This window comes from Lepisma saccharinum, chromosome 4 (genome assembly GCF_977018435.1).
Source record: "Lepisma saccharinum chromosome 4, izLepSacc3.1, whole genome shotgun sequence".
NCBI lineage: Eukaryota > Metazoa > Arthropoda > Insecta > Zygentoma > Lepismatidae > Lepisma > Lepisma saccharinum.
This window is the reverse complement of record NC_139232.1, coordinates 100,431,427-100,458,923: the sequence shown is the minus strand read 5'-3', so window position 1 is coordinate 100,458,923 and position 27,497 is coordinate 100,431,427. Positions and strand designations below refer to the sequence as shown.

Sequence of the window (27,497 nt, the reverse complement as noted above, 5' to 3'; positions counted from 1 at the left end):
GGCCAAATTTCATTCCATGCAAGATAATCAATGTTTGAAGCACATCTAAAACTATTGATCCAATTCTGATCAGTATTTATGCATAATATATTCTGAAATAAAATCTTCAGCAGTTATTTTCTCTATCAAAATGCCCAGTGCAAGAGTTGCAACTATATTCATTGCATCTATGCAAATGTATTTGTCTCCTATAGGATGTGAATTTGTAGTGAAAATATGTTCGTTCCTTGAGAATGGCATTGGGACATCTAAGTGGATGGCATTTCCGCATCCTCCCCATTTTTAGCTCTAAGTTCTGAATTCCAGTCGTAATATATTTCATGGAAGAGAAAATAGTATCATGAACACACTTTCTATTCAAGGGTGGTATTGTTTATTTGATGCCTACTTTATTAAGTTAGTGTCGCTTTTCTGAAGCACAAAATTCTACAATCTTTAGCCACTGCTTGCTGTTGTGATTTGGACAGTTTAGAGGTATGGAACACTATGAAGCAGAAAGGTACTCAAAGATCCTTCAACAGCTGCTTGCAAGGGTCGAATCATTCCAAATTGCCTCTTACAAACTTTATATGCCTTGTGTTATTGAAATGTGAATACCTTCATCAACTAGTGCTTGCGGCAAATCAAGTGTTACCTTTGCAATCGAATTGGCAACCTCTGAGAGGTTTAGTGCTCTATGTATTCTGTCCTTTGAGAAAGAGCTTGCAAAATCTTTGGATTTGAACAAGGTTGTAGCTGCTCATAAAAACAGACTATCTTATTGTAGCTTATTCATTTTCTCATTTTGCAAATGTGCAAAAAAGTACTCACACTCTAAATAGGGTTATATTTATATATATCCAACGAGTTGATAATAAGTGTAGTTTTATGGTGTATTTTGTACTGTTCATATGAATAGTAAGTCTGTGATATTGTTCCACTCAATAATGGCTTAGGAAAAGAAATCAATATAATTTTTGCAATTTATTTGACATAAAAAACTCGTGCCTAAAAGTATCACTGTATATGATGGAACAAAATGTAACATCTCAGTGATTTATCTTTGGATCTGACTGTAAAATATGTCACTATTAAAATTATACCATACTAAAGTATTAAACCGGTATTAGTTAGCCCTCAGAGAATTTTACTCCGAAATCTGTAGCCCCCCCCCCCCCCCACTTATTTCAGGCTGGCACTGTTAGCCTGCAAGTATTGCAGTTACCGGGAAGTACTACATGGGAGCAAGACATATAATTCATGAAAAAAATTTTTTTGTATAATTTGCAGGATACCAAAACTCCGTAAAACATTTTGTGGACTCCATGAGATAGCAAGCCTGCAGAAACATAGTCTACTACCAGTATTAAATTGGAACCAATACCACTAGGGTCAGCTGATACTGGTGCATCAGCTTAGCCTAGTCAATATCAGTAGTACCAGTAATGGAACATACCAGGGCCTCAACCATGGCGCAGTGGTAGCGTCATTGCCTTGTAATCAAGGGGTCCCAGGTTCGATACCTGGTGGAGGCACAAGTGGTTCGGATTCCACTTTAAACTGTAGGTCCAGTCCCGATTAGCCTTACTGCGCATAAAGTGGACTTAAAACACCAAATCAAACCAAACCAAGTAATGGAACATACCGGTTTTGATTTAAATCACTGATATTTTATAACATAAAGGCACATTGAAGTCTATGTAACAAGTTTGTAAAATAACCAACTCACCATATGTTTTATTAAAATTGTGAGAAAAATATTATTTTTGCCTGTACTCTTCGAATATCTCCACTTGTCATGACCATCTAATTTATGGCAATGATATGGCATTGTACTGAGGAAGGTATTATATTATGAATGGTGGATATCAATTAGTAGATGTCTGTTGTGAATTGTGGAAAGAATTCACTTCTGATGGACTTCGTACCATATCTATATTTCTAAAAGTAAAAGGGCAAAGAAAGTATTTCCATACCTGGTGATGAGAGATGTTGAAGAACGCCTTGTTGGTGGATGCATTTCAAAACCACTCTCAAAGCCACAATGAATAGAAAGTTCTTCTACTTCTTCATTTCCCAATTTCTTATTGTCTAGCATAAGCCTGAATTCTGACGTGAATAATGATTCCCACGTTGGCTTCTTATAACTATAAACCATGAAAGAAATTAATGTCATATTCTCTGTTGAATATGAAATAGTTTGTAATCATTATGTACTACGTAGTTGTTAAGTAATTATAGGGATGGATCCATATGGAATTTTAATTGAAATAACCTCAATAAAATATTGATACAGAATCTGTATATCAGTAACAGGTATTATACCTTGTTTGAACCAATCTGTTGTTCTTTCCATGCCAGGAATCAGTTCAACAGTTCCGCAGCCAATTGGAAACAAGGAAAGTATTATCTGCTAGCAGTGGCGTCGCGTGCTGTTCACATACGGGTGTTCACAATATTTTTTTTATACTGAATGGAGATTTACTCCTCTCCCTTGTAACTTCATCTTCAATTGAAAAAGTAGGAATAACAGTTCAACTTATTTTCAACTATTTCCCACAAAAATCACGCTATATTTGAAGTAATACATTTTTTTTATTCAATTAACACCCTTTTAATTACGCAATTTACAATTAGTAATGGTTAGTGCAAACTAATTAGTATAACATGCAATCTCAGGTAAGTACAATGCAAGACTACCATACTTCGCAATATACTTTCTATTACACCGACCATATGTTAACCAACCACATTCATTCAGCATTCAAAGAACGTGCATCGTTAGCGGGACAGAGGGGAGGATGCGTCCAGTCCAGAAAAAAAATATTTTGTATGTAAGATATTTGGGAATTATACAGAATGACCTCGCCCCGCCCACAATAACTCGGTTGGGATGCTTATGATTGACGTATCAGTCAATGTGACATTCCATACGTTCCTTCTTCCCTCGTGTTTCGTATTTTCCCTCCTAGCATCATTTTGCCATGGTTCAGAGAGATTGATTTTTGACCATTTAATGCAAGGGTTCTCAAATTTCTTTGCTTCACGGGGCCCTTAGCGTTTCAAGATTTTTCCGCGGCGCCCAGAATGTAGCCCTCTCTAACACTTGCATCAGTCAGTTACTTGTAAGATTGCATGCCTTAAGTTAAAAATTAAACACGTATTTCAAATTCAGAAACATTTCATATGTAAAAATGTACTAAATAAGCACATATTTGAAACATCCATAGCATTGACTAACAATTCAGTGAAAATATTGGAACATTTCGCAGCGTCCCTGCGCCCCTCAGGATGCCGCGGCACACTCTTATTATTAACATATTTACCCGTCGTTGCCTTCTAATCGAGGGGTCCTCGGTTCGATACCCGTGGAGGAACTTAGTTATTCGAATCCCACTTAAAACTGTAGGTCCAGTCCCGATTAGTCTTACTGAGCATAAATTGGACTTAAAACACCAAAAAAATCAATCAAACATATTTACCATCCTTGATCTTATGCATTGCACGAAACTAATCGTTCCAGAGGCAGTCTTTTTGTATAGCTATGTGCAAATGGTAACAAACGCCCAGAATGTGTCCTTTGCCCATCCATGCTTCGAGTGAATTGTTCAATTACAAGAACTGTCCGATGAAAAAAGAATAACAATTCTCTTTTAGATATATTAAAATATTTTTTAAATGTATCTATTACAAACAAGACTACTTACTGATTTGTCCGAATAAGTGGCCAAAGAACACACTCTAAATATGCACTTTCAATTATATATTTGCACATGAACTCCCTCCTGAAGGATAACCGGACGAAGCCTATAATTGAGCTCTAGATATTACACAAAAAAAAAAAAAAATTCTCACTGTGGGTCGAGTAATTGAACGCCACACACCGACGCACAATGCACTTAATAATGATATCAAGAGAAACTGAATTCTACATTATGCTGCCACTTACCTTTATAGAGGATACAGTTCCTTTAGTAATTTCTGTTGCAACCACTGTGGTGAATTTTACTTGTATTCTACCTCTTGTACAATGTAGAGGTCCGGCTTTTTACATCAGTTCGTTCTGCTTCGCTCATTCGCGAAAATGGAGTTTCTTTCAAACTCCTAACAGTATTCATAGTGTACAAAACACAACACTACACTACACACACACACACACGCACGCACGTCTGAAAGCCAATGCACATAAGGTCACCCAACCGCTTGCCAATAGATATCGCGCTCTCCAACAGTCGACACCACTCTAACCGCGTTTTGCCGGTTGCCGCCAAAGAACATAGGCTTTTTTATTGCCCCGCAAAAGGAAGGGAACTTGACCTTTCCAAAAATAACGTGTCCCTTGCAGGTCTCCCACAGCAACAGTGTTGCCAACAACTGAAACGCAGAAGTTGCTAAATCTTCAACATGCGCTAAAAGTTGCTGAATCAAATTTACTGGTGAAAAATGCAAAATATATTTTTAAAAAGTGCTGTAAAGAACAACTTACATCAGGTTTATTCCAACCAATAAATTAAATTTCAATGTTTGTGCGTTTATATGTACATTAAAAAAAATACTTAATTTCAAATGAGAATTTATGCATATTTCATTTTAACTTTCTAACTTCAAAGAAGAAAATATTATATGTAGCAAAAATGCATCTCTAGTATTCTGAAAGTTATATTTTGTTCTTCACAATAAGCATATTCCAATAACGTAGAGAATAGTAAAAATAATTTACTAACATCAATTAATTATTTTTACGGTAACAGCTATTTAGGCCTAGGACTCCATACTATTCTGAGTATAGTTACCATAAAAATGCACGTTCAATTGATGTAAATGTAGTCGGCACTTTCCTTTGCAATTTAATTCGGTGAGAGTTGTTCTTTTTTTTTTTTTTTTTGCATTAAAAACGTCGATTACTAAAAAAAAGTTGCACAGTCTGAATGGCCCTTAGCCGCACATGCGCAAATCATATAAACCTTGAAAGATATGTAACTCCTGCAGACTAGTTTCTAAAGAAAAGTCGCTCGTCACTATTCCGTGAACTTTAGCGCCCACTGGAATTTAAAATCCGCCAGGTTTAGCGACTTCACACTAAAGTTTGCAACTATGTCTCGAGTCCCCCTAGGCATGCCTTGTATATGCTGCACTCTGGTGCCGAATGCAAGAAGTATTGCCGCTTGAAAATCCGGGCTCCCAGCACCATATGTTCGCACAGACCAGTGAACACTTCCGCGGTATAGTGGCCAACAGCCCGTTAGCTGCCAGTTCACAACACACAACACAGCAATTGTGTTCATCGCAACCGTGCAACACAGGAGTCAGTGTTACCAACTATCTAAAAAAGTTATCAGACGTGAAAGACGTCAACTCCGAGTAAATTGTGTGTATATATTCGAACATCAAAAAAGTATTTTTTCAATTAAATATATGTGTGTGTGTGCATTTAATATGTACGTAATTTAAAACATATACATGAGTGTTCACGTGCTCATGCGAACATTATCACGCGACGCGCCTGTCTGCTAGACAGCGAGCACTGTATATGTACATGTTTCTGCCATGTTGTAGCATAATCCTCACGTTTCTCTATGTCCTATTAAATAAGCTTGTTTTGCATAGATCTTGTGGTAGTGGTTGGGGTGCTGTACGTACATTTATATTTTATGTATTTTTAGTTATTTTACGTCTCTATTTTGCCAATTATTAGCTAACTGCAAGGATGAGTGTGATGATTATGTGAAATACAAAAAATGTCCTTCCCAGGACAGGACTGGAACCAGTGCCAAGATGAAAGGTCAGCCACTTAATGCAACTGGACACTGAACCAGCAGGTATACATGCTCATGTACTCATGCATTATTTGATAGCTTATTTGCAGATGTGCTTTTCCCCAAAAATGGGGTTGACGGTAGTTAGTGATGTGGCCGCCTGATTTCTACTAGAAAGATCAACGATTGGCAAGAGAGGAAAGACCAACAGGTTAGACCAAACATTATATTAATCCATTAATAAATGCCAAACATTTGGTTTGATTGATTGATTTATTTCCATACACTTGATCATACAGGTACAAATTGCACCATGATATGGGATAGGTCAATTACATTAAGGTCATATTTTGAATGCAATGGACCTGAAATAGAACATTCACTACTTTAGTAATGTGTATAACCAGGTGAATATAATCAATCAATCAATAAACTGCATGTGTAGAAATTTAATCAAAACCTTTGAGCTTAAGTAAAAATGACTAAAAGTTCTTTGAAATAATTCAGTCCACGAATAGTTCACAGAGGTTAATGCCATCCTTAAGGATACTCACTCAGTGGACACTAAGAATGTATCAACTGTTCAAACATAACCCCTGACAAGTGATTTTTGCTCTTGGAAATTAGAATTGAAGACCAATAACTATACTTTGTCATTGTTCATTATGGTTTCTCTTCAGAAAAAGTATTTGCCATTATTTGATGATAAAAAAAGTACTGTTAATTACAATCAGAATATGCTTCATATAGTTACATTTCTGCTGTTGGATTATTCTAATTATTGTTTTACTGATCAAGTTCCAGCACCTATGTAGCCTCCCCAATGGTGCAGTTGTAGTGTCGTCGCCTTGTAATCAAGGGGTCTTGGGTTTGATACCCGCTGGAGGCACATAGTGGACTTAAAACACCAAATCAAATCACCATGTCTTACACAAATATATAATAATTCTATGTAATCACAACAGTCTTCTGCAAATCATGATGAGTCACCAAAATCGATAGTGAAATAAGTGAATTTGAACTTTGTATCTGCTAGGAATTAAATTCTAGTTGAACTTACAAATACAAGAATGAAATTTAGGTAAGTCAATGGTAACTCTAAATCACATGCAAATTTGTAAACTTACAATTTGAGTAGCAGTGAGGAGCCAACCACTGATACAGAACTGAGAGCCATTGCAGCAGATGCCATCCAGGGCTGTAACAGAAGAGTATATCTACATTAGTGAAATGAAATAAGAACTGAATTAGTAGATACAGCATATTCGTTAATTCAATATTAATAGCACATTGTTAGCATTAGTGATAAATTAATGTATCTGGTAATAATGTCATTATTGTATTCATGAAGTTCACTCACAATTTATTATTATTATTATTAATAATAATATATACCCCGTTTTTCAAATGCACAACAGTAATTTATGAGCTGGCCCTGTGGCCAATCAGGTTAAATGGTCAACTTTTGATCTTGCCATCGAAGTTCCCAGGTTCAAGTTCCATTCAGGGTATGGGTGTTATTCTTAAGTGTTCCTTCATCAGTTTTCATACCAGCCAAAAGTGGCAGAAAACTGATGTAAATTATTAAAATTACAAAATGCAGTAATCTGTAAGGTGACCCATACGATATAGAATTTGACATGCTTTTCAAAGATGTAATGATAGCTTCATGATACTACAATGCAATTTAAAACATCATGTATGCAAGATCATCAATCAATGAGTACATTCATTAAGAAACATATTATACAATTAGCAAGACAATTAAATATATTATAAGTCAAACTTACTTGCATCAAAAAACCCAATGGGGTGAAAACACCAGCAGCAATAGGAATTGCAATCATATTGTATGCACTTGCGAACACAAAATTAATATATATTTGCCTCACTGTTTTATGCGACAAGTCAAGGGCAGCAACCACGTCAAGCAAGTCATTCTGAAAAAATAAAGAAAAATAAACATTAAATTTTACAATATTTACATTCTTACACTTACATTATTTAATACATTACATTATTTCTAGACCTTACATGCAAAAACATAATACAGAGCAGATACTACTGAATAGACCGATATGCCATTACTAAGTGAAATGTTAAAGTAGTCATTATTCATAATCTTTCTGCAGCAAGTAATTTAAACATAACATATGTATTGGCACACACCAGAGATGTACTTCATAGAAATGCAAATAAAAAATGCATGTGTGAGCCAAATCACAAGGTATCATACAGTTCTATGCTGGAAGATACAGGGCACTATCGACATCATTAGTGTTTCACAGGCAACAGAACTTGCACTATCACTGACAGAACAAAGACAATGGAGGAAACATTGAATTGAATACCCCATATATCGAAGCATATCATATCTATAGCGCTGCATGGTCAACCACAAAAATACTTCCAAGCAATATGCAGACTGCTTTTGATTGGCTCTAACCTTTTAAATGTGATTGGCTGATAACCTTTTCTTCAAAATGGCACCTATGGGAGAGTCGGGTCATGATCTCCGCTACCGCAAAAGGACAATTGCACTTATGCCATATATTAACAGGCACAGCAGACTGACAATTTACTACATTAACATCTTTGGGATTTAAAACGTGTTTCAGAGCAGTTTGAAACAAATGTTTTACAATAACAGAACTTCCGAATGGGAGTGAGTATATTCATCCATTTTCTCCTGTAATGTATTATTTGAATGATTGATAAAAGAACAATATGTAAGATAGACATGTGTTGGGCTGCTGCTAAACTACTAGACAGCTACACATTCTCGAGGTTGGTTGAGGCATCTTGTTCTTCACCACCTTTGTAACAGAAACAATTCCACACAGATAAAACAGCAGAAGTAATAAATCAGGAAAAACCAGGGATGGTTCAGAAGCTTAGTTGGTACAGCAAAGGCACAGTAAGCTAGAGACCCATATTCAAGTCTTGGACGAGCCTGCATTTTTTGCTTAAAAGCGAAACACCAAGGGAAACTAGAGACTTGGGCAACATAAATTAATGATATATATACTGAATTAATATCATCTTACCTACCCGCATGAGAACAATATCTGCTGCTGCTATGGTAACATCTGTCCCTGTGCAGATAGCGATACCTACGTCTGCTTTTGCAAGAGCGGGGGAATCATTAATCCCATCACCTACCATAGCCACATGGTAGCCTTGTTGCTGAAGGTGATGTATTGTTGCAACTTTGTGAGAAGGAAGCAATTCAGCAAACACATGGGTAATCCCAACCTGTAAAATTGGTAAAGGAGACTCAGTCCTTTCTAAATATTATTCACACATAGAGTAACATGTAAACAATAATAAGCCTACACTGAAATAGCTTATGGCACACAGATAATGATTTATAACTTATCAAAGAATTGAGAAAAATGTTTCTCAACCTGCTAAATATTGTTGAACCTGAATTCTTGGCATGGCATGCAAATACTCTACCACTGAGCTGCTAAGTTAATCTCTGGCCTCACCACAACTTTCATGACAGAGATCTTTGTTATAGTTTTTCTTGTATGTACGCATTGCTTGCATTATAGAATTATTTTCCTGTAGTTTACGGTTATTACAAGCATAAGAAAACAGTTTTTCTTTGTGACGTTTCAGGAGAACACACGCTCCTTTCATCAGACATTTATTTTCATTTTGATTAAAGATACAGTTATAACAATGGTTAGTAATTTTTTAAACAAAAAATCTTTGTTATTATCATACAATCTTAATTGGAACTTATTCACTGTCTTCTTACCTTAAAAGACGTTTTGAGGGAACACCTCTTCTCTTGTACTAAGGTGAACAAATTTCTTTTTGCCAATGGTGGAGGATCGAACCTATAATATTTTACTACAAATCCAGTGTGCTAACCTATTAAAGTGGAACCTCAATTTTATGTTTTGTGTGTGATTTTAGTGTTTTAACAAATTTATGTTTCAAATTGGAATGAAAGTGAAAAATCGGAAAATGTGGAAAACCATGCATGTAAAATCAGGGTTGCAATGCTTTGCACCATGCCCCTACCTTATTCTCTTTTTACAACGAATACATGCATTGTGTAAAGTCTACTAAGACCAAAACTGGTTTCTCTAATATAAGCAAATGAGAATAATTAAAAAACTGCATCCTTATATAATGCATAACACCTTACCTGTTTCGCTATGGTTGCGGCTGTCTTCCTGTTATCTCCAGTAAGAAGTATAACATTAAATCCTCTCTTCTTCAATGAATATATTGTTAATTCTGCTTCTGGTTTCAAAGTATCTGCCACACTAATCATTGCCACCAATGCTTCTGGAAAGATTACAAATACACTTATTCATACATTACAACTGCTTAATAAAATCAGATATGAACAACGACAAGAACAAATGTGATACCGATAATTTTATCAATTTGTGCTGTTAGTGAATCATACTTAGACTTGTGAGTGGTGTAGCAGAATTGCCATTGCTTTGTAATCAAGGGGTTCCAGGTTCAATAGCTGGTAGAGGTACATAGTGGTTTGGATCCCACTTTAAACTGTAGGTCTAGTCCTGATTAGCCTACATGTGCATAAAGTGGACTTTAAACAAATTCAATTCAATGAATCAATACTTCAACATTTTGTCAATTTAAAGTTGTCAAGAAAAGGGGCCGATATTTTTTAAAAAACAAGAAAATGATAGAAGAAATTTATTGTGATTGATAAACAAGTACATACCTTCGCTATTTTTCGATGTAGTCACCATTAACCTCAAGACATTTCTGATAGTGTGGCACAAGCTTCCGTACACCCTCTGCACAAAAATCTGCCACCTGAGAGTGCAGCCAGTCCAGAACTGATGTCTTGTGCACGTCACTGTCGTTGAAACGCTTCAATGCAAGCCACTTTTTCAGGTGAAGAAAAAGAAAGAAATCACTGGGGGCAATGTCGGGGCTGTAAGGGGGATAATTGAATAATTCCCATCAAAATCTTTGAATTGTCTCAACAGTACGAGCAGCTGTGTGTGGGCGGGCGTTGTCATGGATCAGAAAACTTCCAGAGCATAGCATTCCTCTCCGCCGATTTTGGATGGCACGTTGCAGATTATTCAGTGTTTCGCAAGACACCTCTGCTGTAATTGTTCGTCCTGGTTCCAAGAATTCCACAAAAATCCCACCCTTTTGGTCCCAAAACACGGTTGCCATGATTTTGTGAACTGATGGTGTTTCTTTGAATTTCTTCGCTTTAGGAGAACCAGAGTGCCGCCATTGCGTTGACTGCTGCTTCGACTCCCCAATGGCGTATGGTATCCATGTTTCATCCCCTGTCACTTTGTGCAAAAAGAGGTCATCCCCATCCTCCCCCCCAAAAAATCACGTGCAGCTATCCTTCTTTGCTCTTTGTGAGCGTCTGTCAGCATTTTTAGTACCCACCTCTTATGAGCATGCTTCTTCCGGTCTGTCCTATGTATTCTATGCTGCATTCGCATTTGATCCTATAGACTTCTCTTTGTTCTTCCGGGGTTCCCTGCTCCTTCCCCCCTTCTTTTTAAATTCCGTGAAATGTTTTTCAATGTTCCTGGGGCCTTCATACCACATTTTATACCATATTCTCTTACAGTTTTTCTATTTTTTCCGATAGCCCTTTATAATAAGGGATTCCGACAAAAAGATCCTTATTAATCACATTCCCTACTCCAGCATTCTCCTTTTCATTCCCATTAGGTTATTTTTCTTTTTCTATTCTTTCCTTGCATAGCCTTTCTGCCCTGATAAAAAATTAAGAAAAACATTTGTCTTAATCCTTCCAGAGTGTTTGGATTTTTTGTTGATATACAAGTCACCAGCTAGCGGTTTATTCCTTTATCGGTTTTTGTGATAGTTAAGTCTAGAAAGTTAATCTTCCCGTCAACAAGGTTTTCTCTTGTAAAAACCAATCCTTTTTTCCTGCTTTTCTAATTCGTCAAAAACAATATCAAGCTCTTTTTCTTTCCCGATTATTAAAATATCGTCGACGTACTTCCCATAGTATTTTAAACTACATCCTGTTTGCTCTAAAGCAGCTTTTTCTACAAAATGCATGAAAATGCTAGCCACAATACCCGATACCAGGTTGCCCATTGCCAACCCTTCTTTCTGTCTGAAAATCTTATTGTTAACATAGAAATAATTATAACCGGTTACAAGGAAGAAACACCTAACATATTATAAAGTGGCGAGAATTTCGACCCCTTTTTCCAACAACCACCTCTGAAGGCAGTCTCCCGCTTTTTCTCTAGGTACGCTCGGATACAAATTTATCACGTCAAAGGTACTAATCATATCTTCATTCCCGATCTCTAACCTTTCGATGGATTTCTTAATCTCAACAGAGTTTTTGACACTATGTGTGTCCTTGTTAATTTTCTTGATTCTACTTACCAATACTTTAGCCAACCCGTACCCCGGGTGTTCGTAGGTCGGGATTATGGGTCTAAGTGGAGCCCCAGTCTTGTGTGTCTTAGGAATACCAAAAGCAGTAGGAATGTTGCCCTCTTTAACATCTTTAATAAGTTTCTTTTTTTCTCCACTTCCTAGAGTGATACTAGTTTCTATACCTTTTCTTACTTCCTTTCTTATTTTATTTATCGGGTTTCCCTTAACCTCTTCGTAATTGTTGTTTTTGAAGCTTTTTTCTAACTTATTATGATATTCCTCCCTCTCCATTATTACCATTTTATTTTCTTTATCACACCTGATCAGGTATACACTATTATCCTTAACCCATTTTTTTCACTTTATGTAGCCTTTCCCTGAGTTTTTGTCTTTTTCCTCTTTTTGTGTCCTACTTTTGCTATTGGTTCCACAGTATAACCATTCCTAATTTCGATTTGTATTTCTTCGTCAATCACAGCACGTACTTTTTTCTAATTTCTAGCCTGTCCTCTTTTTCATCTAACTTCCCCATCATTTTTTCCATTGCGATAATAAATTCCTCTTTCCCGATGTTTTCGCCTTTGATTGCAAACTTATACCCCATTTTCATGATTTCCCTTAAGGCTTTTGGGATTCTTGGGATTCGTGTGTTGTTAGATTCAACAAGTTTTCCCAATTTTCTTCTTTCCTTTTGTTTATTCCCCCTCTCACAATTATCACCTTGTGTATTCCTAATTTTGCAATTTTCTTCTTAAAGATTTCCCTATATTTGTCCCTCGCTTTTTCTACCGTTCTAAAATGCCGTTCCTCGATATGCTTCCACGTTACTTCATCTAATCGTTCCCTATCTCCAAGTGTGATCTATAACAATCTCGATTAAGCCATTCCAGCTGCCCATATGATTCCCTTATACATTTCCCTAACATTCTAAATTGCAATTCTCTTTTTTTGTTCCCTGCCATTAATACTCAAGGGTTGATACCCCCATTTTAAAAACCCTGGTAAAACACCTTTCTTTTTACATTGAGAAAACCGATCCTAAAAAGCACCTTATTGAGCTTAATCCTCATTCTTTCAAAGGTACGCACTTTCCTCCTCATATCGGAGATGGATAACATACTGTAGATTTGTGTGTGTTACTCACTATTAAAGGAAATAAATACGTTAAATAGTATTAATTAATTTAACTACTTACGTGAGTGAGTATGGAGTCTTATTAGGACAACGTTTCGGAGGTCAGACTGCCTCCTTCATCAGATTCGTGGATGTTTCTAGGCACAGAGTACAGTGCCGCGTAAAAGAAGTGTTGAATGAGGATCTGGTTAAGGGTTAAGGTTAAAAACACAAAAACTCTGCCATATTCAAACTTAAAAATCTCAGCATGTTAAAAACTTCGTAAAAATACTCCACACACTTGCGTTAAAATAACTAAAAAAGGATCTAAAGTGGCCATTATGAGCCCCGGCTGGTTGTGAGGCCTACACTGGTGAGCAGCACCCACCTCAACTGGAAGGAAAAAGCTACCTCCCCTCCTATAAACCGTCCCTCTTTTATCTCCCACGTCACTAATCCAAAGTGAAATTCTTGTTCTTCTTCTGCTGCTTTGATGACCTCCGAAGTAACATGGAAACCTATTTTAGCATCAGTTTTCACTGCCTTTTCCCATTTTTTAAGAAAACTGATCCATCCGTCTTCTAAATTACCGTCGTCTCTGTTGAGTTTATTCCTATTTCCCGTGCAGATATACGCAGCTTCATAAACATTCCTATTTAATTTATTATTATCTTTCCTAATGACTTTTCTTTTTACAATCCTATGCCCACTCACGTAAGTAGTTAAATTAATCAATACTATTTAACGTATTTATTTTCTATTAAGAGATTCACATAGGATAAATCAGAATATTCAAATAACCATAAAATTACCACTTTTGAGTTTGAGTTTTTGTTTTAAGCCCACTTTATGCACAGAAGGCTACGTACAGTTTAAAGTGGGATCTAAACCACTATGTACCTCCACTGGGTATCGAACCTGGAAAATTTAAATAATTACTTGGGTATTCAAATTCCACAAAAGTATGAGAAAGGAGTTTGCTGGTAAATTATTTGGATTCCAAAAAAATACTGGTAAGTATTGATGATTAATTTCAACCAGCGGCGGCTCAAGGGGGAGAACCACCGTGCCATGGCACTACCCTCAGAAGAAATGCATACCTAGACCAAGTATTGTTAAATTAATACATTGATAGTTTACAGGCAAGGAGATTTGAATCTTGCAATCGTTCAAGCTGACGTGATGACCGCCCCAACCTCCTCACTGCTTTGCCAGCTGTTTCGTACCCTCGGCAAGGCAGCAGTCCATGCCACCCAAGAGCTGGCCTAACCAAGTTGAAACACATGCAGAGGGTTGGAGAAGTCTCAGCGAGCCGGGAAGAAGGTGGCAGGGGGTGTTGTTAGCCCATCCGACAACAGCCGTGCCCGTTTTGGCTTGGCACAGCGAGGGAACTTTCACAGTGTTGACACAGTTGCCATCTTCAGAGATAAGTCGCTAAATACGGCAGATTTGTAAGACCCTTTGGGGAAGTAATTCGTAAAAAGGTACTACCTACTTTTCTGCCAACTTTTGGAGAAACGAATCTAGTATTTTTCCAAAGTTAAATGAACATTTTGATAATAGATAGATGTGCCTAGAGGGCCATCCAGACTTTTTAAAAATATAAAAGTAAAAAATCCTATGGTGATGCGAGTTTCCTTTGGCATTTCGACAATCTCTTTTTACATCAAATGTCTAGAATATTTTCAACATCCAGTTGGAATACATGTGCATGGGGGAGGAGAAGGTGAGAAGATTTGTTTTCCCTTCCTCTTGTAATTGTGTTTTTTGTGAAGTGTTCTGTAGTATATAAAGATAGGTTAGTGAGTGAAGATGAATCGTATTAGTGTGTTATTACTTAAACACACACTGTTTTCCACGTTACCAAACGAGGATAAACATCTTGGCCAGTGGGGCAAGGAGGGTTTTTTTTTTTCAATTTCTTGATCACGTTGGCACTACCCATCATACTTGCCGCCGGCCGCCACTGATTTCAACTGATACATTCTGATACTGACATCAGTGATGGTAGTTTTCATAAAGTTTCCCTCCCCCTGTTCTACCATTTTAAGCTAATTGCAATGTAAGAATGAATGATGATTGAGTCAAATGGATGAAGCACCAATCACAATGGAACACCAATTAGAAGGTCAGGACAAACATAGAACCTTCATTGAGAGCCTCCGCGATGGCACAGTGGTAGCGTCGGCACCTTGTAATCCTGGGTTCAACACCTGCTGGAGGCACATAGTGGTTCGGATCCCACTTTCAACTGTAGATCCAGTCCCAATTAGCCTGTGCGTAAACACCAATTCAACGTACCAACCACAGAACCTTCATTGGTGAGATTTTGAGTTGTTCGAGCACTGAGGCAGCTTTTATGTCAATTAATGACTTGCATAAAGAAAATATGACAAACATAATTTTGTGAATACTTATAAATAAAAAATAAATTCAATTTTTTGTTGACTTACTATCAATGGAACACAGAACTGGTGTACAACCCTTATCCTCCTCATTTGACATTTTAAGCTCAACATCTGCTGGTATATGTATGCCATTTTCATGCATCCACGTTCGATTACCAATGAAAATCTGGAAATAAATAACTAGTCTTATTCTATATCATAAAATATGAACAATGATAAAAATGAAAGCACTAAAATCTACTAAGGATTTTTGCAGATAACCTTTAGAACAGAGGTTTCTGAGAACAAAAATTTGTGATGCTAAATGTTATGCGAGCAGATTAGTATGAGTTCCGTAGAACTAAAAGCGATATGATCCGAAGTGTAAAAATAATCAACTTACTTCGTAAGATTCTGATGCACGAAAACCCAGTTTCTCTTTTCGCATCCCTGGAGGTTGAATGAGGTAGGTGTCGATTGGAACATTGTTGACATACACAGTAGGAATAATCTGAGCACCACTCCTACCAATAAAAAGAGAGCCATTCAAATAATATATTTCATTTATTTGTAAATAAATACATAGTATGGATGAGACCAATATTACCAATAAAAAATTTACCTGTACAGATAAGTGATATACTACCGAAGCAAATAAAATTGCAAATGTTTCTTGAGAACATGAATGTTTTTTTGACCTCCTTAATTGATGTATGTTATCAGTAGGGCTCGGATAGTTATGCACTAAAAAAATACAAAATATGCATGCAAATATGTACTAAAAAAGTGTAAAATATGCACTTTAAAAACCCGTTTAATTTATAAATGCTGTATATTACTATGAAAGATTACATGCCAGGCAATGAATATGCATTACTCGGAATGCTCATTTGCTACACAGATTTCTTTCAATTAATATGTTCTGTGTTAAATGAAACACAATACATTACAGATCAAGATCATGATTGCATTTTATAACAACATGATGTCTCAAATTTTCAAACTTGAAACTCCTTCTGTTTTCAGCTAGAATAGTCTTATATTCAGAACACACACGTTGCACTTTGCAAGATACAAGTGGACTGTATTTTATATAGGGCAACAAAGTCTGATACATCAAGTTCCAGTTCATCCACACGTTGTCCATTTGTATGCAGAATTTTGCAAATTTTCACCATTGTTGCATACCCACTGTTCATTTTCAATACTGCATCCAATTTCTGTACATACACAGGATCTTCAACCTGGGCGAGGACCTCTTTAACATCTTTTATAATTATGATGCTTGTTTGAAGTTGTTGAAAGAAGAAAGACAGAGAAAAGATAAAGAAAAGAGAAGCGAAGAGAAGAAAAATATATACAGTGTATGCTCGGCGTATACACATCATCAACTTATTTTCATACAAATATGCACCTGCATATGAAATATGCATTTTAGTTAAAAATCATTAAATATGCATTTGCATATGCAATATGCAAAATGCATAATTATCCGAGCCTTACTTATCAGGTGCTGGCAATGTGTTTTGCTTTGAAAAATCAATTGCATTTTTGAACATTTAATGTACAAAAGTAGGGCTAATGAATTGCATGTTTGTATATATAATAATAATTATAGGCAATTTTATTATTAAACTAACACAAAAATATGCTTACAACATCTGACATAATGGGTAACTATTAATCTTGCCCATATCTCAAATACATACAATTGCCCAACAATCATAAAATATAAATTAGCTCTTGCAATTGTGCAGATGGAAGCAAATGTTAGCTGTAGGCAAATTGTTCACCAAGTTTATTTGCATCGTTTTATGCAATATGAGGTTTACAAATTAAAAGAATGACAGATTATAAGCTCCAGTGTAACAACAATTCTTGTTTCAAAGAAAGAAAGGGGTGAAACTGAAGTACACTTAAAAACCAGTATCGTGGATAAGTGACCAATATGTAATTTTAACCAACATCAATAATATTTACTGATACTGATATATATAAAAAAATACAGATCAGATATAAAATTGCAACTGTTCCTCAAAGAAAATGAAAAGATCATTAGCCTCCTTAAATACTGCATGTTACTTTACAAAAATGAAATATGTACATGAACTGTACCCTAACATTCATAACAATTATAATAAAATGGAAGAATTTTGCACTAAATTACAAGTTAGATATATACACTGATATGTCTATATCAGTCGATATAGAGTACTGATTTATCTATCCCATTCCTAAAATTTACTATCAATAAAAATCCAAAAAACTCACATGAGATCAACATCACCAGATGGAATCAGTTTTTTTATGTTAGCACAAGATCCGATCATGTTCTCGATGTTAGATACCTTGCATTTAAGACCACTGCATTTCACACCACACCCTGGAACAGCTTCAAAATTTTCACACTTTCCACATATATCAGTTCCAAGAGCATCTCTCACATACTTAACAATGGCTGTAATAAAAACAGACCAAATTTTAGATATCTTTGGTCAAATATAACTTTATCTTAATACAAAACTTCCTTATCAATGCTGCAAGTTAAATTGTAATATTTCCTTACAAGAAAAAATACATAAATTAGAACTTTATATTCATAAAAAATATAACAAACTCACACATTTTTGCACTGAATTAGTAAATTTACAAATACAGGGGACTGGGGTGAAGGAACATAAAAAAAAGGGACAATATATAATATCCAGAAGAATTTTATAACATGTCGCTTCATGTTACCATGAAGATTTCAATGTATAAAGTGGGAAATGAAATATGTCGGAACATATAATCAGGGTTCTATTGCACATCAAATTAGTATAATTATTGGCAATTCTACAAATTTACATGAAGTAATTCAGGTTCTTGACAGATTCCAATATTTATCTTGGATCAGAATACTATAGGGCCACTCTACTATCTAGACTACATCTATTTTCTATTTTGGAAATTCTGAATTACTTTTCTGTCTCCCTATGTCAATCACAGGTTCTTTCAAATAATTTTCGAGACAAGTCTATGATGATTTGACACACTAATAAGAAATACAAAGTTAATAATACATCTTCAAACTTGTGTGTTAATAAAACGAATCGAGTTTATTCAACATTGTTGGTTTGATTGAATTTATTGAATTTGAAATTTTGGGTACATCGTTTTGCGCCCATCAGCCCCTTACCATAACTGTAATGTCTGAAACTAAAATATTCTGACCTCAGTTAAAAGATGAGGCTGTAAAGGGGCACTCAGCACAAGGACAAAACACAGGACAACACACACACAGTCCTATGAAGATTATACTGACCGTAGGTTTAGATGCCAGAGCCTCGTTAGACTGCAAAATGCAGTCCAGGGTGTACTACATGGAAATAAGGTTAACATTTGGGTGTACTACGTGGAAAGGTCACCCCTTACATTTCTCAACATTGTTGGAACTAATAACAAAAACCATAAAATAACAATTTTATTAGGGCTGTCAAAATATTGATCAACATTAGTGGTGAACGTTCAACTCCAATTATAAGCAACAATTTTCCAGAATTTTGCTTAAAAATGTTGTCCAGATCATACAGTAAAATTCATAAAGTAGGTCATGATAAAACACTATTTCTTCCATTTAGTAACTTGTAACTTAGTGGTGAATTACAGATTTCCTGTAAGTTACCTTCACCCCATCAACAATGATCCAAAATATGTAAGTTAGTTTAGCTTTATTTGCAAAGAATTTAATGGTTTGCTCAAAACTATACCTGCACCAATGGGATGTTCACTGCTTGCTTCTGCTGTTCCAATTATGCAGAGTATTCTTGCAAAAGGCAAAGCTTCTTTATGCATGAAAATGCATACTCGGGTTACCATTGGAAAACCACGTGTTATTGTGCCCGTTTTGTCAAAGACAACAGTTTTAACCTGCAAAGAAATGGTTAATTGCTTACAGTTTCTCGTTTTCAAAATAACTCATTCCTTTCAAAGACTGTTCTCTATTAGACAAATAGTTTCTATCAGTAAGATTTCATTGAAAGAAAACTCCACCTGGTACAAGAGCCTCCCTGGCAGCATAGTGATAATGTCATCACCTTGTAATCAAGGTGTCCCGGTTTCAATACCCAATGGAGGCACATAGTGGTTTGGATTCCACTTAAAACTGTAGGTTCAGTCCCGATTAGCCTATCTGTGCATAAAGAGGACTTTAAAAAACAACTCCAACTGGTACATGTTATATGAGGGTTGTTCAAGTCAAACTGGGACTTTCGATTTTTCAGAATAATGGAACACACCCAGACGTACATAAAAGACTGTACGTATAAGAGGCAAGTATTAACTATTACTGCATGGAGCACTAACATCATGGGCAAGTCACTTGTTAAATAAGATGGCTTGAGAAGCCCGTGAGTGCAAACGTGGAATAGCATGATAAAATTTAATGTGAATGAAGGTGTAAAACTGAGTGAAATTCACAGAAAATTTCAAGTATGGTATGGTGATGGGACTCTTAGCAACAGTAAAATATTTGAATGGTTCAAATGGTTTACAGATGGCCATACATCAGTGAAAGACAATACTGCTTGATGTGGCTGGGATCCCACTGCAGCTGTTCCCATGAACATTCGCTGAATGGAACACCTGATCCTTGAAAATTGACAGATAATATGTTGCCAACTTGAAGAACAGAAGCATCTTTTTTTTGGGAACATTGAACACAGCCATTCATGAATACCTTCAGTTTCAGAAAGTTAGTGCATGTTGGGTACCAAGACAGCCCTCTGCTATCAATCAAAGATTGTGAATCTGCAACGAGTAAAAATAACATTCTGACAGGGGATGCCAGTCTTTTATCACTCGGATCTTCACCTGTGATTGAGAAGCGTGGAAGCATGTGGACTCGCCACCTCTCCAAAAGAAGCAAGCAATTGCATTAGCAGGCAAAGTCATGGCCAGATTTTTTTGGGATCAAAGTGGCATCATTCATGTGGATTTTGTGTCCTGTGTTGACTACTGTCAGGTTCTCAAAGACGATCATAACACTCTCAAGAAAAACTAGCTTTGTTTGATCACTAAAGGCTGCAAGACAATGCATGCCAGTATACTGACCACAACACGATCTGAACATTACAGGAACTCGACTGGGAGTTACAGCCATCTCCCACCCTACAGTGCGGATCTCACTCCAAGCGATTTTAATCCGTTGGATCCTTAAAGGATTTGCTCGGAGCTCAGCCACTTAGCAGTGAAAAGAGCTGAAGCAGCAGTCTGATCACGGCTCCAGCAGACTGACAAATACTTCTACACTGCTGATATTCAAAAACTACTCAAACACTGAGACAAGTGCATTTGTACAGAGGGGAATTATGTCGAGAAATCAAAGTCTTCTTTAAGTGTAAGTCACAGTTTGACTTGAATGCCCCTTGTAGTACAATATAATTTGATTATACAGTAGTAGACATAATTTCATTTCAGTTACAGTAGTTTATGTTAATTATTATAAAGGACTGAAATCAAATATGGCTGGATGTATGAGTTTACCTGAAGCAGTGTTGGGGGGGAATTCTTGTAGGAAAAATTCCAGTGGGTAAGTGTGGTTGCATTTATTTCCATTTTCCAGATTTCCTTTCTCTTAGCAAGTCTATTATCTGAAGGCAACAAAGTAGGTGAAACTTTAAAATTAAGAAGTTCATGAAGTAAAAGAAAACTAAGTGTGTTTGTGTATATGTGAGAGAGTGAGTGAGTGAGTGAGTGAGTGAGAGAGAGAGAGAGAGAGAGAGAGAGAGAGAGAGAGAGAGAGAGAGAGAGAGAGAGAGAGAGAGAGAGAGAGAATGAGAGTGAGAGTGAGAGTGAGAGTGAGAGTGAGAGAGATAGAAACACACACATACCTTCTTAGCATTTTCTAAAGGCTCAGCTCCTTTTATAAGAATTCCATTCAGTGCTCCCATGCCTGTACCCACCATAACTGCCGTAGGTGTTGCGAGACCAAGAGCACAAGGGCAAGCTATGGCAAGAACGCTGAGTGAACACAGAAACGCATACTGGAAGATAAGTTCCATTCTACCAAAGCCCTCCTTCTCTTCTTCCTAAAAGTGCATAATGCAAATATAATATGCAGTGAAAACTGAAATTTATACTTTGTGTTAACATTTCCATGTTAATCATGACAGGATGAATGATGAATTAATGAAATAGATCGCTGTCTTATACAGGATTCGAACATAACATGCATGGCTTCATAGCATGCTTGCTAACCACTCCATCACAAGCGCCAGCATAATTACATGCAAAATAATCTAACACGGTTATTTTTAGTGGTTTTTATTTTATTTTATCTGCGACGTTTCGTTCTGGTTTCCCAGAACTTTTTGAAGCTTCACTAAGATATACATACTCACATGGACTAGTAGAGTGACTAGCCATGTGAGATTGTGTTATTGTATGTATATCTTAGTGTAGCTTGAAAATGTTCTGGGAAACCAGGACGAAACGTCGCAGATATAATAAAATAAAAACCACTAAAAATAACCGTGTTAGATTATTTTGAATCTATAAAAAATGGTTATGCGAACCTTTAAGAAGAACATAGAAATTCTATACATGTTGAAGGAATTAGCATTTGGTGTATGGAAATAAGCATAAATATGTATGCACATGCATATTTTACATGAGAACTGCAAGGCCGTGTCCGGATTGGCAAGCGCTCCGTCCCGTCCTCTCCCGTTGCTATTGTGTGCCGTCGAAGTCGTCTGAATCTACATGTTCCCTTGCAGTACGGTTGTTACTTTTCTCACCAGGTGTCAGCCCGAACGTCACTCACAGTGCTCTGGGGCGCAGGCGCACAGTGCAGAAGCAGAAGGCAGATGCCAACCACACATTACAATGATTTCCATATCAAAAATGTGGCATATGATTTCTTCTTTTACCATTTTTCTACATTCAATGTTATCGATAAAATATCCAAGAATCACTGCGTTTTACATTGTCTATTCAGTAAAGGTTGTCTCCGCGAAGCGGAAGTTGCAATATGGCTGCCAAGCGCAGGGTCACAGCGAGTTGAAGCGTGCACCTGTCGCTCGTTAGCACCTCTCCCCTCTGACTCCACGTCTGCCACCAATTCGGACAACGGAGGTAGGCCGAGTCCCCGGATGGAACAGTGCTCTAGGAGACATCTGCTGCCGATTCGGACGCAGCCCAAGACTCAGTTTTTCTCAAGATGATGTGACTTCTGTAACATCCAAACCTTGAGAGCTAACATCACTCTCATTGACGTGATCTTGGCTCTCAAAGACTTGGAATCTAAGCTCAGTTGTTCTTCATTTATCATCAGGACAGCATCAATTCATACTTCATTTTTCACTTTTTGTGCTGATGCAATTAAAATTTTCTAAAAAAATTTTGTGGTCTAGAGACAAACAAATGGCAAACTCTCTTCCACATAGTACACCCTGGGCAGAATGCGACTATTACGTCTGGACCCACTGCCAGTATAATCCTGTGGGGTTGTTCATTTGCATGTGTGATTATACGTTCATCTTCTCACCATTCATCATCATCTTCCCGATTAACCAAAGGTGGCAGAAAAGCAAAGTAAACTAAATAAAAATCAATCAATCTAAAAAATGTTACACCCAAAACTATTACTTAAGTCTCATAGAAAAAGTCCACAAAATATGACAAAATACCTGTTGTAGATGTTAAAATATCAATATTTTATACCCAGGAAGCCAAAGCTAAGGGGAAGGGATTAGTCCACCACTCTCACTTTTTTTCTCACCTCTCAAAATAAAATTCATGCACCCAAATATATGTTATGTGAAAATACAAAATTGTTATGTGAAAATACAAAATTTTCAATGACATCACAATAACAAAATAAAATCTAAATTGTAATTTTTCAGCACCTAAACAGTTTGTAGAAACTACTTTCAAACAGAAGGTTAAAAAAGATTGCTTGAAGGGAAAATACTCTCCCCCTTCGATGAATCTGTGAATTTTAAACTGACACACACACACACACACATTTAAATGCACAGTGTAACTTCGATTTATGCTTTTAAGAGAACCATGACAAACAAACATGAAATGCAGGAAAATGTAAAATTTGAATAAGATTTTGCTCTCTTAGAACCACGAAGAGTGAATGTATAATGGGAAAAATGAAAAATCCAAGAACCTTAAATCAGGGTTCTTTACCATACAAAATGTTATGTTTTTTTATTATTATTATTATTAAAGTAAATATTTGCTTCCCATTGCCAATTTAACATGAGAAAGTGCTACTCACCTTCAATGGAAGGATGCGAAAATCATAAAATCCAGCTATTATCCATCCTGTTAATGTTGCTAGCGAAAGAACCAATACTGCTGGAACAAAGCATCCTGCTACCTTGTCAGCAATTTGCTGTATTGGTCCCTTATGTGTCTGTGCATCTTCTACAAGATGGACTATTTGAGCTAGTGTGGTATCCTGCCCTGTGTGAGTTGCTTGCATAAGAAGTAGCCCAGTTATGTTTAGGGATCCACCAATTAATAATGAACCTGTAAGTTATAAGCAATTTTGTACTAGAAATATCACTTATTTCTATTGTTTTATTGTATGTATTTGAATTTGTTTATGGTCATTTTACATTACCAACTCTCTAGGTAAATTGTGACGATGGTGATGAAAGATAAATTGATGAAATAGTCAAGTGAATAAATGGATATCCAGGATTCGAACATGGAACAAACATTTTATCATATGGAAAAGTGAGACACATGGTTATCACAAATTCGAACTGAAAGTAGGGGAAAATGTTGAAATGTTCCTTCAACTACCTTACTACATATTCTTCGTATGCAATGACACTCTTAACCAGGCTGCTATGAACCTTCTGAGGTAGAGAAGTAAAATGAAAGAGGTGAACCTTCAGAAGAGGTTTGTTTTCTAATTTGTATTTATTGTTATTTAGTGTCGCTTTTCTGATTTTTGGCTAATCATGACGAGGATGAGTGATAATTAAGAAATTGATGAAGGGACACTCACAAAGAACACCCAGGCTGGATTCGATCGCGAGAACTTTGGTGGCATGATCAAAACCAGATACTTAATGTGTTCGGTCGCTGAACCAGCTTATTTCCTAATTTACAATGCTTTATATTTTCTTTTTACAATTTTAGATTACAAGATTTTCTCTATGTGTTGTCAGTTTGTCAACTGAAAGAATGGTCCCTGCTTCTACTCTGACTTTCTATTTATCTCTTCTATTGCCATGAATCCAAGAGTGTAAAAAATCATAGTTCTGCTTTTATTACTAATGCCATCTTGCCCACATGACAGTTCCTTTGCTGATATACGCAAGGACATCTTGGTCTGTTTTAAATTTCTTTACTATCTTGAGAATTTCCACAGGAATTCTTGTGTTTTATTGTTATGTTATTCAGTGTGACGTTTCTTATGTGGTGATAAGGTAAGACAACACAATACTATACAGGGTGTAACATAAATATATGTCAATACTTGGGGGACAAATGTTATAGGAACATGGATCCGGAAAGGTGTCATTGACGTGTGAGAGCTCATTTTCGAAAATGCTGCACATTGTGTATGAGGCGAAAGCATGTCACGTACCCGCGTCCGGCTCCTTTGGACACCACAGGTATCGTTACCTTTTATATCAAACTCTTTCTTAAAGCTAAGGTAACACCTAGTCCATTGCCAGAAATACTATCCGTTCAATCCTCGAACAGATTGTATTCTATTATCAGATTATTTTTCACGATAATTTTGTATTGTGTCACTGCCTTTTCTAATCAATTCGTTATCTTGATATCACCAGCTTATGTAAAATCGCTATTCCAAGAACGTAGCTTGCATAAATTTAATTGGCATTGCTGATTCCTGTGGAAAGACTAAAAATCTTGTTAGTGGTGAGAATTAGGTACCTGGGTAAGACCCTGGGTCACCTTATTGCTGACCCTACTGGTGATTATCAAACAAAAGGTCCTGGTTGGGTTTAGGTTAAGACCTCTCCCCCTTCCAGGTTTCCGAAGTGATCCTCAGACAGCTAAGTCTTCGTACAATGGGTTAAGACCCAGTTGGCGGGACTGTGGGAGCAGAATACACACGGGTTAAGACCGTATATGTCTTGTTGTTTCTGTCAAATTTCCGTGCTTTTATAGCAGGAGTTTGTTGATTCGGTTGCTATGTAGTTTTCAACTGTCTGAGGGTTGCTAAGGTGATAATTTAGACTTTTGCCTTTCTGGCTTTTCATAATTCATAATAAAATATATTATAACTATTCTTTAATTTTTAGTAATCTTCTGAAATCACATTCTTCTTTAATATTTGCAACGTTAATTATTTAGCAAAATATAATTTACATTTCTTTCTAATTATGTCCACAAAATGTCCAGTTGGGAAAGAGGCCATCGTTTAGGAGCATCCTGAATACTTGAATATAATAAGGTGGTGTTCCTATAGGAGAGTCCTAACTTGACGATGACAGGAAAGTTACACTCGTAGAGAGGTACCTGTCAAGCAGTGTAGTGTTGAATGTCGAAAAAGCTATCAGATGCCACATACCACACATCTGAACTAGTGGCAAACATGGTGGGAGACATTGGCATTGACCCCGGGTGAAAATGGGGGGGAGAGGGTTCAAGAAACACATCGTAGTCAGGAAATGCTTTATTGACACATTACAGTTCGTATGCTATATACTACACAACACCTCATACCAGAACATTGCACACCAGACCTGTAGGTAACAGACAAACAGGTTCACAAGAAATGCTCAAAATGTCCGCCATGTGCATGGAGACCTGGGGGCGAGCACATAGGACATAGGGCCCCATGCAATCACCCACAATTCCAGCCCACACATTGAAGGCGAACCGGTGTTGATGACGTGATTGCACAATCGCCTGCTGATTCACGTCGGCCCATATGTGCAGATTGTGGAAACTCACAATCTGGTCACGTTCGAAGGAGGCCTCATCGGAAAACAGCACAGTTGCACTAAAGTCAGGGTTTGCACATTGCTGGTGAAACCATCCATGTGGTCCACATTACGTCTGGCTGCTAATTGCCTTGTGCTGTGTCCTCATCCTTCTCTGCCTCCCCATCACGTGTAGCAGGCGTGAATGTTCCTTGTTCCCTCATACGACTATATGTTGCCTGAAACATTCTCCTGTCTGGGCACTGTTGTTCTGGATATCTCTCGTGGTACAAACGCTGAGCGAGACTACTATTGCTGTCTGCTAACCCATGCATGAAATTGGCATCGGCCAATTCTGTATTTAAATACCTGTACATTTGACTGTACTTGCACCCACATCTGTGATGAACACATAACAACTGAGAGTAATTCCTCGATGCTGGTCCGGCAAGCAGTGACGTAATTCACATGGCAAGCTCACTACGTCTTTCTGTTTGCACAGGATGCCACTTGTGGTGTACCGCCGAACTGACGCGTTATACCTTCCCCTCCTCCGTACGTTCAACCGGGGGTGACTAGACTGTCTACTATATTACATGTGGACTGCGTGTTCTGGTATGGGGTGGTGTGTAGTGTGTAGCATATGAACTGTAACGTGTGAATAAAGCATTTCCTGACTATGATGTGTTTCTCGACCCCCCCATTTCACCCGGGGCCAATGCCCATGTTTCCCGCCAGTTCAGATGTGGGGTATGTGTCATCTGACAGCTTTTTCGACATTCCACACTACACCGCTTTCGCCTCATACACAGTGTGCAGCATTTTCGAAAATGAGCTCTCATGTGTCAATGACGCATTTCCAGACCCATGTTCCTATAACATTATTTCATCGTCTGCATGTGAGGAATATATCCCCCAAATATTGACATATATTTGTTACACCCTGTATATTCTTCTAAACAGACAAA

The 27,497-nt window shown here is 37.0% G+C and overlaps 1 protein-coding gene across 5 annotated transcripts in view; it reads right to left on the bottom strand.

Annotated features, from left to right (window-relative positions):
* Positions 1 to 27,497, bottom strand: part of LOC145987283 (copper-transporting ATPase 1-like) — a 58,689-nt gene that overhangs the window by 3,789 nt on the left and 27,403 nt on the right. For 4 of the 5 annotated variants that reach the window (XM_083121798.1, XM_083121797.1, XM_083121800.1 and 1 more), the window contains 11 exons: positions 23,895 to 24,148; positions 21,496 to 21,693; positions 19,375 to 19,534; positions 17,897 to 18,083; positions 16,029 to 16,149; positions 15,692 to 15,812; positions 9,898 to 10,040; positions 8,787 to 8,990; positions 7,526 to 7,675; positions 6,863 to 6,933; positions 1,956 to 2,126 (listed from right to left, as the gene is read on the bottom strand). In XM_083121798.1, coding sequence (XP_082977924.1) covers positions 1,956 to 2,126; positions 6,863 to 6,933; positions 7,526 to 7,675; positions 8,787 to 8,990; positions 9,898 to 10,040; positions 15,692 to 15,812; positions 16,029 to 16,149; positions 17,897 to 18,083; positions 19,375 to 19,534; positions 21,496 to 21,693; positions 23,895 to 24,148 — 1,780 coding nt within the window. Of the gene's footprint in view, positions 1 to 1,955; positions 2,127 to 6,862; positions 6,934 to 7,525; positions 7,676 to 8,782; positions 8,991 to 9,897; positions 10,041 to 15,691; positions 15,813 to 16,028; positions 16,150 to 17,896; positions 18,084 to 19,374; positions 19,535 to 21,495; positions 21,694 to 23,894; positions 24,149 to 27,497 lie in introns of those variants that run through there. The other variant, XM_083121801.1, reaches the window with a different exon arrangement.